Genomic DNA, 13051 nt, shown 5'->3' on the forward strand with positions numbered 1-13051 from the left:
ATGAAGTCACCACCACAAGAAATTTTAACGAGGCAGGAAAGAAAAAACCCACAGAAATATAATACATATATTATGTATTTTCTATTGTCAACCACAATAATATTTCCAATTTCCTCTTCTATTCCACATCTAATTTAGCGAAACAATTACTCTTATTCTCTTTCGAATAGAAAATTATTTAGAAGAGGACAGGTCGATACATAAAAACTATCTTCGACAATACTTTCTCCGATGAACGTCCACTATCACAGTATCAACTTGCACAAATCAAATCCACATCCACAAATATGTCACTTCTGCCACAATGTCTGTCTTCTTGGCGACAGGTAACAGTGAAGCAATGGTACCTTCCTCCAATCTGGGCACCTTCAATTCAGCAAGAATTTTCTCCTCGTCTTCTCGTCCAAGGCCACAGATTATTTTCTGATATCACAAGGTGCGATGTGAAGCTCACACACCTAAAATTAATAAATAATAAAATACCATGTAACTTATTAGGTCAAATCATTTCCAATTTTTGGTATTTCTGCATGAGAAATCAAATTACTAGGCTCGTAAATATAGTAAATATTTGTATGCCTGATATTTTTATTGTTATAAACTATAGCATAAGATAATTTGAAATGATGAAAGCCGACGTGTAATATACCATAGGGCAAGCTAAGAAGCAATATTCGAATCTATAAACTTGGCAGCTTATTCCTAGTTTCTCCTTTAACCACACGTTTACCGAATGAATTAATACAAAAAAGACAACTAAAATGCAAGAATTTTCAAAAGAATTGCTGCTACAATATTTTGAATCACCATTTTTAGCATTGAATAGTACTTCAGTACTGAATAGTTCGGGATGTTGATGCATCAACATCCCGAAGCCCCTTCTGACTTAAAATTACATCCAAATAATTACAGCGAGAAAGAGTACATACCTCACAGTTTTTCGTAGGGATGAAATGTTTTCTTCTTATCGCCCAAATGCACTTCTTCTTCAACTCAGGATCTTTTGGAAAGCTAAAATCTTGAACCATGTCCCGGAGTTTCCATTACATCCCGACAATACACACACGAAAGGCATTTTTAACAAAAATATCTCACAAACACGTTTCTGAAGCCCAGTGAATGAAATTCAAGAATAAGGGAAACTTCACCATTACCAGAAACTCTATTTTTCACAAACTTAACCACAATAATCCCTGAAATGTGGTGAGACGCTACGTAAACGATGCAAGCTCCAACGGCTTGTGAAGACATGTGATCTTTCTAGGAGGATATGGCACGATGGCACCAGATGGCACCACCCGCGAAAGAAAATAGTCCCAGACCGAATACAGTTTTATCGATGAGATACAATTTTATCGATGCATATGAATTTGCCAGTCCTCTAGCATCTTTTTTCGTCATTAAAGGAAATAAAGAAACAAAACCTTTTTAGTAACTTCCTAAGCGCGATTTTTGTATCTTGATGGTCCACCCTCGTATTCAGGTACGAAAACTTCCTGTGCCGTCTGGGTACTGATGACCTTGAAGGCTTTAGCGTAGACTCTCTACCTGGAAGGCAATCGCCCGGTAACCTACGACGGCAAAAATACGTCTCAAACCGTATTGCTGAAAAAAAACTCTTTTCCACTAGCCCCACGCTTAATTAACGATCTAAATTATTTATTATCATTCTGTTAAGGAGACGAGATAAATCTTCGGTAGGCCGGCTATCTAGACCCAATGACGAGTAATACTTTTGGCAATTGCGCAGCAATGAATTTCGATTAATATATAAACAAAAAAGAAGATTTGAGGCAAGAAATGATATTAATATGCGTAAATTGATAGAAATTTCGTGTGTACTTAGCGCAAGTTCACGTTTTATCACGAGAGCGTTTAAGATTTTTGATTAGGCTACACTGCGTTGCAATGTTTCCCCAAGGAACGAATTTGCGCTATATCGAAATTGCGCTTATCGAAATTGCGCTATACGAGACATGGGTGTACTACCATAGCCTTAAAAAGATAAGTAGATAAATGTGAGAATTTGGATTCCATGCGGCCATGGTATTACTACCCTATGTTCCTACGGTTTTGGGCTAGATTTGAATGATACTGGGCAAATACAACATCAAGACCATCCATCTACCACCACAAAAGACAGATTTGGGGCAGACTATTCCAAATTAAGATTGTGCATGTTTCAGATGTGTATAGAGTTTTATTTGAGTGAGTGGAAGTGGAAGTTGGGCTAAATGAAACTAGGGTGAAGGAGCACTTCAACGCCACATGAGGCTTGCACAACCTCTTGAGGAGTCAGCAGTTGCAGAGCAACCTATCAGCAATGACTATGCCATCAAATGGGAAGAGGTGAAACTGCTCTGCCACGCCCGAGGCTTCTGGGACAGGGTGGTGAAAGAAGGAATTGAAATTTGACTAGTGAGAAGAAAAACTTTAAACAGAGACCAAGGGTTTCACCCCAGCCAATCGTTGACCCTAATCATAAGATGCGTCCACCAATCACATCTGGCTTGGCCTCTGGGCCATATTGTGTTTGAACCCGATTGTTCGATCTCTGCATCAGACTGCCCTAAGGATGAAGAGCAATTAACTTTTAGAAACGTTGGTGACAATGGAGTTTTTAACCCGACCAGAACCCCAAGATAAACTCCTTGCTAACGAATGCTGGGAAAGTCTCTCTATATACTTGGCTAACCCTACCCATGTTTTGGAGCCAGAGTTTCTGAGGTTATCAAGATGCATCCTACCCAGCTCTTTACTCTCCTGTACCTCTAAGGGTGTTCTCAAGTTTAACACTTTCAATGCTGACCATGTAAAACTCAAAATCGACCCCTGGTGCGGCTGTCGTTTTTTTAATGCAAAACGCATGCATGGGTGCCAAAAGAGCTGGGAAAAATAATGAAAAAATTTTCTTGGCCCTAATTTGTTAGCTATGAATTTTTTTATTTATGACGTGATATTACGTCACCCGCACAGCGGGATATAAACGTAATGCGGGTTGCATACAGTCGGCTTTTTCCCCGCGCCACCGTTTTCTTTCAATTTTTTTTCTGCGCTATGTATCCAAAAAAATACGATTAAAATGAATTTGTTATGTTCTACTGGTATCGTATGGTACTGGTATTGATATTTTGCCACTGCCATAGGGAAATTTTTAGTTTAGATGGATGTAATGCAAGTTATAAGTACAAGGAATCACCGTGAACAGCTGTTTGATTGTGAAGTTAATTATGCGCAAGATATTTCAGCGTATTCCTTGTACTAGTAATCCCAAGTATCGGGGTAGGGTTCGATAACATTGAATAATATCTACATTTTCTTCTGAAGCCACTATTCTCGTCACAAATTCCTTCACTCGTTTCATGTTTTCAGCTCCAATACCTTTCTTCCCATACGACCACCCGTAAGCATCAGATATTTAACAAAAATGGTTTTCACAAACCATTATGCATTCCCTTTACTGCAGGTGCTTGAGATGGGTGGCACTCCGCTTTCGAGATTATTTTCCGACGGTGTATTAGGGTGTCTCTTGACGTGCACCACTCCTGCTGGCTGTTCTAAGGTTGGAGGGGGTACGGAGATGAAGCGAGGGGTGATAGTAAGATTTAGTCGGTCCACTTGTGAGAACTAGGAATAACTTTTTTGGAAGTGCCATCGGCACATCAAAAAGATGGGGAAGGTATGGGGAAAGATTTTGCTGATACGTGTCCTTTTTGGGTCATTGGGGTATAGACTCCGTTGCCGAAATAAAAATGGATGTGGAAACAGAAATAATCAACCCATAACTTCCTCATTACTATCTTCTGAACTCAAGCCAATAACATATTTTTGCAATATCATGTTACCGAGTTAGAAATTAATGCATAAAAACTGGAACTAATAGTATATGCAAGCAAACATCTTACAAGTAATCTTCATTTAGGCCATGTATCGCGGTTCTTACTACGAATATTCTGCGAAAATCTGAAAATGATGTAAATTTTTTCCGCTATAACATTTTTTCATATGGTGCATAATAATATCAATTCGAGTAAACCATTCAATAATATGCATTGCTAGGAATAGATTTGCTGCATCTATGCCCCTTATTACTTAGCCGATTACCGAAAGCAACGATACGTTTTCTTTCTAATTACATGAGGGAAAGACTGATTCCATCGTGCTTGGAAATCTCTAGTTACTTCTTATTTATGTAAGAGCCCTAGTGTATTGAAAAAAGGAGCACATGACATGAAAAAAAAATTATATTTGCCCAAAACAAATTTAATACAATCGAAATGATGACCATTTTTAAATTAAATATTATATACAACTACGTACAGTCATGTATGTTTTACCAATGTAGGAAATACCTCTCTCACAAATTTTATAATAATATATTTAACCTATGATACTATTGCAATATATGATACAAAAATATATAGTAATACTATTTATGCCTTCTTATGAAAGAAAGAAAAAAGCTCGGGACAGAGTAGAGGAGACCTAGCAGCCAATGTAGATATCTGCAGTCTCTTTCCTACGCCCAAGAGTGCTTGCACCGCAATAGTGCAATACTTCCACCATCGATTCTTCTTTCTGCCACCTTCCTTTTGGATGAGTTCAGGGAAGTGAGATTGAGATATTGATGGTAAAAGTGGCTTGGGATAACGAATGTAGGATGAAAGAATAAAGGGTCTAATGACAGAAAGACGGAATTTATAAGGAAAATCTTTCCGGTGGGTTCACGATAAATGAAAAAGCGTGCATAGCTTTCGGGAAGGAATTATTAGGGAAGCAATGGAGGAGTGAAATGAATCTTAAAGGGACGGATTTTTTTATAGGAAATACTCAGGCTCTGAATCGTTTGGGCCGGTGTTCGGTGAAAAATGTAGGGCTTGAAGAATGCTAAAGAATCAATCACGACTCATGTATTTTCGAAAGCAAAGCAGGTCAAACAAGATAGTAATGCTCCATTAGTTGGATATATTGTTTATAGGAATACCTACCTTGTGAAATTTTAGGCCTATGAAGGTAAAACTCTTCATAGGTCAATTGTTTCCAATTCCTCACCTATTCTTTCGAAGATTATAAGAAAGTATGTCTGTATACGAAAGAGGGTGTCTGGGAAAAGGAGACGCAAAAAACACTTGGGTCGTTGGAAGGGGGTGAAGTGGTGAGAGCTGGATTTTCTATGGAAGTGATATTTTGAGGGGTCACTGAACTACGGGTCCACCGCGAAGGACGTTCGGATGGAGAAGGACTGACGGTATAGTTAGAGGGTTCAGGGAAAGAATAGGACAAAGGGGATGGGCCAGTGATTGACATAAAGGGATCTTGGCGTAGAAGGAGGCAACGGAGATCCTGACTGTGAGGGTTCAACCTCCTCCCCACCCTCCTCCTCTCTAATTTCTAGCTCGGAGTCTTCAGAGAATGCCTGATCCCGCTCTCTTCCAGGAGCTCCCTCTTCTTCGTGTACATTCGTCTAGAGAAGGCAGAGAGTTAAGAAGGAAATGTTTGTGTCCTTGCGGAGGTTTCCTCCCTCGACGTCGATGGCTGCAGGTCCTGATGGAAGGTGGAATACAGCTGATCATCTACAAAAGCTGTTGAATAGAGAATTTCACCTCTTTCAGGCGGCATCGACTACCGGCCAGCATGAAAAATTTTCCATTTTACTCCTCGCTTCCGTACCATCTGCAATAAATACATTGTATTTTTTTTTGCAAAAATTCCGATAAATAACAGGATCAAAGTAAACACTCTCGGTGAAATAGGCCAAAGCTGAAATGCTACAAGCAGCTTTACTAATGTAAAACTATGTTTAGGAACTAAATATTCACAATGTCGTGACAAAGTATTGAAAGCAACCATAAGCCATTGATTTCACAGTTATCGAGAAAATAAAAGCATTTTTAGAAAGCCACTCCTTAGCACTTCTTCGCCAATCCATGGTATAATGTGCAAACAGTTACTATTTGCAATTATGATAAGAATTTTTATTGGTGCATAATATACATATATCAACAATAAATATTATAAATAACTTACACTTTTTACGTAAATAACTTCCTTCACTCTCGTAATATTGCCGCTTGTCGATCCCCTCCCTGCTTAGAAGTTGCACTGACAAACAAAGGAAAGGTGCAAAAGTTAAAGATATGTTACGTTGCATAGAAAAATGTAATGGCATTTTCAAATTTACATTAAAGTTTAACTAATCACAGTACTTCATGTATTAATTGAATAAAACTTATTAACATCAGACAGTAAAGGTTCGAAAAATATTAGGCTCGCAAGAAGAAAAAAAGGAAGGATGGAAAAAAATCTATATTCTCCCTAAACATTATTAAAACAGAATGAAAAATTAATAAACACACATAATTAAGTTCCAGATAGTAAATACTTATGATTTGTAAAATAAAACTCAAATAAAATTTGTCATACTCACGCATTCATCATCATTGGTCAACAATCCTAGGATTGGTTTGACGCAGCTCTCCACTATATTCTCCTTTCAGCTAATCTTTTCACACCTACGTATTTCTTCTCTTTCACATCTCTCTTCACTTTTTCCATATATTTTGTTCGAGGTCTTCCTTTTCCATTCTTACCTTCCACTTGTCCCTCGACGATTGTCTTCATCAGGCCATCATGTCTCAGGATGTGGCCTATAAGGTTGTTCCGTCTTCTTATTAAGGTTTTCATGAGGCTTCTCTTCTCTCCTACTCTTCTTAGGACTTCTTTGTTACTAACTCTGTCGATCCATTTGATTTTCATCATTCTTCTGTAGCACCACATTACGGAGGCCTCTATCCTTGCTTTCTCCGCTGCGGTCATTGTCCATGCCTCACTTCCGTATAGGAGCATACTCCAGATGTAGGATCTTATAAATTGTTTCTTTACTTCCATACTTAAGTTTCCTGCTGTAAGCAGGTCTCTCTTTTGGTGGAATGCTCTCTTCGCCTGGGCTATTCTGCTGATAATTTCTTTCTTATTTCTCCTGTCACTAGTTATCTTGCTTCCCAAATGACAGAATTCATCCACCTCTATCAGTTTTTGCTTCCCTATTTTAATGTTAGTCTTGACTTCTTCTCTTCTGCTGCATACTAAGATCTTGGTTTTCTTCGTGCTTATTTTCAGTTGATATCTACTCATTACCCTACCCATATTAACCAGAATATTTTTCAAATCCTTCTCTGTCTCTGCTATAACGGCTATGTCATCGGCAAATCTTAGCATGCTAATTTTTTCTCCATGGATATTCACTCCCAATTCCTTTTCTTTGATTTCATTAATGGCTTTTTCAATGTAAACGTTGAAAATTACGGGTGACAATGTACAGCCTTGTCGCACTCCTTTCTTAATTCTTGCTTCTTCACAGCTGGGCCCTGATTTTATCACGGCTACTTGGTTTTTGTATAAACTGTGGATGATTCTTCTGTCATTATAAAGAACCCCGATTTCCTTTAGGATTCCGAGCATTGTGCTCCAATCCACGTTGTCAAATGCTTTCTCTAAGTCCACAAACGCAATGAACGTTGGCTTGTTCTTTTCCATTCTCTTCTCTATGAGCAGTCTTAGGGCCAATATTGCTTCTCTTGTGCCTTTGTTTTTTCTGAATCCAAATTGGTCCTCATCCAAGTACTCTTCTGCTTTTCGTTCTATTCTTCTATAGATGATCCTTGTCAGCTTCGACGCATGTGTAGTTAGGCTAATGGTCCTAAAATCTTCGCAGTTCTCCGCTCTTTTCTTCTTAGGGATAGGGATTATAATGTTCCTCTCAAAGTCCTCTGGTATCTCACCTGTCGAATACATTTCACTAATGATTTTGTATAGCTGGTTCAACGTCTTCTCTCCTCAATTTTTAATTAGTTCTGCAGGAATGTCATCAATGCCAGACGCTTTATTTATCCTGAGGTCTCTTACAGCCGCATAAAATTCCGATCTTAAAATTGGGGCTCCCATGTCATCGGCATCCACTTCCCTCTCGTTTTCGATAGCATTCCTTCTGAGGCTGCTTCCATTGTACAAATCTTCCAGATATTCCTTCCATCTCTTCCCATTTTCTTCGTTTTCAATCATTATTTCTCTGTTTTTGTCCCTAAGGGTATTACATCTTACGCCCCTTTCCTTAAAGTGGTTCCTCACTATCCTATAGGCGGCCTCTACTTTTCCGTGCTTAAGATTGTTTTGCACGTCTTCACAAATACTTTTCATCCACATTTCTCTAGCCTTCCGCGCTTTAGGACATATTTCATTCCTTATTCTCTTGTAACGATTCTGTCCTTCCTCTGTTTTGGCAGCCTTGTATTTTCTTCTTTCTTCAATGAGATCTAATACTTCCTGCGTGATCCATGGTTTTTTCATAATGGCTCTTCTTTTACCAAGAACTTCCTCAGCTGCTGCCTGCAGCCCACTTCTAATGGCTTTCCAGCTCTCTTCCATTGGTTTGTTGGTCGTATCCTCTCCTATTTTATTTTCTACAGCCTCTTTAAAAGCCAGTTGATGCTGAACCTCCCTCAATTTTTCAACCTGCCATATGTTTTTCACGGCTTTCTTCAACTTTTTAAATTTAAGGTGGCATTTCATCATAACTAAATTATGGTCACTATCGACATCTGCCCCTGGATAACTTTTGCAGTCCTTCACCTGGTTCCTGAATCTTTGTTTCACTAGAATGTAGTCGATTTGGAATCTTCTAAGGTCTCCTAGCATCTTCCACGTGTATCTTCTTCGCAGGGGATTTTTTAATAAAGTGTTGGTAACCACTAGTCTGTGCTCCGTGCAGAATTCAAGTAGCCTTTCTCCTCTTTCATTTCGGTTACCTAACCCATATTTCCCAGTTATTATTCCATCTTGACCTTCGCCGACGACGGCGTTCCAGTCACCTAAAATAATAAAATTTTCTTCCCCTCTTACCTGCTTGATAACTTCCGCTATATCTTGGTAGACATATTCTACCTCTTCATCTTCATAATCTGACGTAGGCATGTAAACCTGTATCACTACAGTAGCTACGGGTTTAGTATCTATTTTCACCATTACTATCCTTTCATTAAACTGCAGGTAGCTTTTAACACGCATCCCGGCGCTCTTTCTAAGCATTAAGCCCACTCCAGCATTACCATTTAGCGATCCTGTGTGTATCATTCTGTAGCTTCCACTCCAAAAGTCTCCTTCCTGGGGCCATTTCATTTCGCTGATGCCTAATACATCGAGGTTCATTCTTCGCATCTCCACCTTCAAGTTCTCCAGCTTACCGCAGGTGCGAAGTGATCTGACGTTCCATGTTCCTATCCGTAACATTCTATCACCTTTGACCGATGTACCCTCTCGAGTAGTCCCCGCCCGGAGATCCGAATGGGGGACTAGTTTACCGGAATATTTTACCCGAGAGAATTCCATCATGTCATTATATAAATTGAGTGGAGTAGCTGTGACTCCTCGGGATGATAATGTGGTAGTTTCCCCTTGCCTTCCACATCGCAGTGCTACAGCCGTTAAAGTAAATGTTACCACGCCCGTAGTGGAATGTGCGTCGCTGTACCGACCAGTATGGCCTCCACCTTCGCACATGTGAGGAAGAGCTGCTACCCTCTCCCCAGGTGTTGAGAGGCATAATTGTTGGCGGCCCCCAATCGCCAAGTCACGGTATCTTCACAGGTTTTGGTATCATTTAAATAGTCTACCTTACCCAAGGGTAGCCCAATACCCCCTCAGATCACCGCCGCTTTTTGTCCACGACTGCTTATTCGACGAGAGAACTCGCTTATCTCGCAGCTAACCTCTATATCTAAAGGTCGACCCACCATCCGCAACCCGGTGGATGCACTTGGTGGCTTTAAGCTCAGCCGCGAGACTCACGCATTAATAGAAAGAAAAAAAAAATATAGCATAAAATACAGGGGGAAAATGAATGGAAAACGGCTTACCTTAAGATTAAAGAAAAAATTTCTCCCAACCCTCCCAGGAAAGGTTGCTTGAAACGGCATTCACAAATGCGCTGCTAGATCCCTGCTGAGCAACTTAGGGGGGCAAAATGTCATAGTAGAACTGAACTGAGCTCTTACGGAGGGCCGGAACCCTCGGGGTACGGATGACGTGATATCACGTCGTCAGCACCAGGGGATAGCGCACCATGACGTGATATCACGTCACGCCGCACTCAAGGTGTTGAAGAGGCTGACGGGCACCTTATCAGGATATAGCATGCTCTAAAAATAGCCTCCTCCCAAAAGAGGGTGGTTTCCTATTGTTTTTTTACTGCCTAAATTGAAAGATTATTACTCCTGGAGTACGCATTAAATGCTTTTAGATTTTTAATAGCGATATCTATTTTTCGTGATTAAATGAAAGTTGAAATTTTTCAAGCGCGTGAAAAAGGCTAAGTATGAATGCTGGGAAAACTCCGTGTGATGTCATTCTGGTTCCCGCTGTCGCCGTGTGAGGTGACCTTGGGGCGAGGCTTTGAGCACTGACACGATGCAGGCTGCTAGCAGGTAGCAGAGTACCCTGCTAGCTGGTAGCGCTTGGCTTAAGTAAGGATTATTAATACCTTACCAAACGCAGGAAACTTGCCAACCTTAGGCAGTTTTAATAGGTGATTATTAAGAGATGTTTCCCTGAGCTCTGTGCCTCATGCATGCATTGGTAATCTCAGGCGACGTAAAACTCCTATCTACTCGTATAGAAACTAGGTCCCTGTGACATCACGTGGAGTGGCATCCCATGGGCGCCAATCTGGCCTTTTTTCAAATACGGTTAAAATTGACCATTGCCATTGGTCTAAACTGGAATTTCTAAAACCAAATAATTTGTATATTATGAATACACTAATGGTGGGTAAAGAATCGCAATCAATGCCTTTCGTTTTCTTTGATGAAGGAAACTACCCTATTAGTTTCACATTCCAGACTTTATCAGCATGCACCTGGTGATAATTTGTAGTTTCAGGCTGTAGCATTCAGTCAACCTATTTTGCTGTGATTAACTGAGGCCAGACTTTTGATGAAGAATGCCTCACTCCTACAAGTGGTTCTCAAATGCTCCTGTGTATTTATACTCCACCTTGATCACTGTGAAAGTCTTTGAACTTTCTGTCCTTCTGTTGCTCATCTTTTGCATGGCACTTATAAGGGAACTCCTGGAATGTATCACTTTTGAGTTTAATGTGCACTATAACTGTATACCTGGTACATTCATCAACAAAAGTAACAATGATCCTACACCTCCCAGAAGAATTTTTCCAAATTTCAGTTTTTCTTTTATTATGTTTGCTGCACTTCTTTAATGAACTCTGTGAAATTATTTTTCAATATTTTTATGCAATGCCTCAAAAATCACTTTGGATACTTGACAGTGTGACAGTGAGGTTGAAACACACCTACACCATAAGCAATTATCATGACATCACTTATTGGGCAAGTGGGCTGCCTTAATCGCTGTAGAAGCTGGGTTACGTGATTTTTACAGCTACCATGAAAATTTGGATACAGAAGGAAACATGACCATGCTGCCTAGAAACCACAAAGTGTGTGCTATGAAACCTGCTATGAAACAACGCTTTCACAAATTAACCAAATAAGTTTTTGTGATTTGGGGGAGATGAACAAGAATGTAGCAGGAGGTTAACTCTTGTTTTCTGCTCTGCAGCTTTGACTCAACCATCTATGCTATCTCAACAATTTGTTTAGTTTACTAATTCATATATGTATCACATCTTTGAACTTTGCCAATAGGGTGGTTTCCTATTATTTTTTTATTGCCTGAATCGAAAGATTATTACTCCTGGAGTACGTACTTCACACTTTTAGATTTTTAAATGACGATATCTATTTTTCGCGATTAAATGAAAAGTGAACACTTTCAAGTGCGCGAAAACGCGACGTGTAAGTATGAATGCCGGGAAATCTCTCCGTGTGACGTATTTCTGGTTCCTGCTGCCGCCCTGTGAGGTGACCTTGAGGCAAGGCTTAGCGCTGATACGACGCAGGCTGCTAGCGGGTAGCTGAGTACCCTGCTGGCTGGTAGCGCTAGGCTTAAATAAGGATTATTAATACCTTATCAAATGAAGAAAACTTTCTGACCTTAGCCAGTTTTAATAAGTGATTATTAAGACATGTTTCCCTGAGCTCTGCGCCTCATGCATGTATTGGTAACCTCAGACGATGCATAACTCCTATCTTCTCGTATAGAAACTAGGTCCCTGTGACGTCACATGGAGTGGCATCGCATGGGCGCCAATCTGCCCCTTTTCAAATGAGGATAAAAATGGACCATTGCCATTCGTGTAAACCGATATTTCTAAAACGAAATAATTTGTATATTATGAATACAGTAATGGTGGGTAACGAATCGCAATCAATGCCTTTCGTTTTCTTTGATGAAGGAAACAACCCTATTAATTTTGTAGTTTTGCTGGTAATTGACTTAGTTGTTCATTTTGATTTGCAAACTTTCAGATTTGTCACAGTGGCAGGAAGGTGCAACCACGTTACTTAATTCTTTTGAGTGACATGCTCATCTATGGCAAACTTCTTCATCCAGATCCTTCTGCTCCCAACTCTGTGTCATGCACCTGTGTCCTGCCATTGAAGAAATGCTGCGTTCAGTGGGTTATGGGGAAGACCATTTTCAAGGTATGTACTTCCAATCCAGGATAACTTTTTATTTAATCTAAATTCAAAGACTATTGTACTTCCCATCCTGGATATTGTGATTCCATCATTTCATCTCCTCACCACTGCTGTGTTCAGCAGAAAATACTCGGAAAAAATTTCACCTTGACTAGGAATTGAACTTGGGACCTTCTATTTTCTGGGCAAATGCTTAGACCACTAAGCTACTAAGATCTCATCTAAGTAGTTGCTTACTGTGGGTTTAGTTATAAAAACTTTTCACCATTTATTTTATTTTTATCTCTCTCATGTCTCTTACTACATGTATGTTGTTACACTAACAGTTGAAGTTCATTATAACAAGTAGCGGCTAATAGCGAGGCCTTTAATGATTGATTGAAGTTGTGTCGGTCGGCCCATGTAATAGAGCATGGAGTAATCATCCATCCATGCGT

At 39.8% G+C, this 13051-nt stretch overlaps 1 protein-coding gene across 3 annotated transcripts in view; it reads left to right on the forward strand.

Annotated features, from left to right (window-relative positions):
* The window catches only part of LOC124159588 (rho guanine nucleotide exchange factor 39), a 48714-nt gene that overhangs the window by 13815 nt on the left and 21848 nt on the right, over positions 1–13051 (forward strand). For all 3 annotated transcript variants that reach the window (XM_046535499.1, XM_046535500.1, XM_046535498.1), the window contains exon 6: positions 12441–12617. In XM_046535499.1, the coding sequence (XP_046391455.1) occupies positions 12441–12617 (177 nt within the window). The remainder of the gene's footprint in view (positions 1–12440; positions 12618–13051) is intronic.

Source organism: Ischnura elegans, chromosome 5, assembly GCF_921293095.1.
Source record: "Ischnura elegans chromosome 5, ioIscEleg1.1, whole genome shotgun sequence".
Taxonomy (NCBI): domain Eukaryota; kingdom Metazoa; phylum Arthropoda; class Insecta; order Odonata; family Coenagrionidae; genus Ischnura; species Ischnura elegans.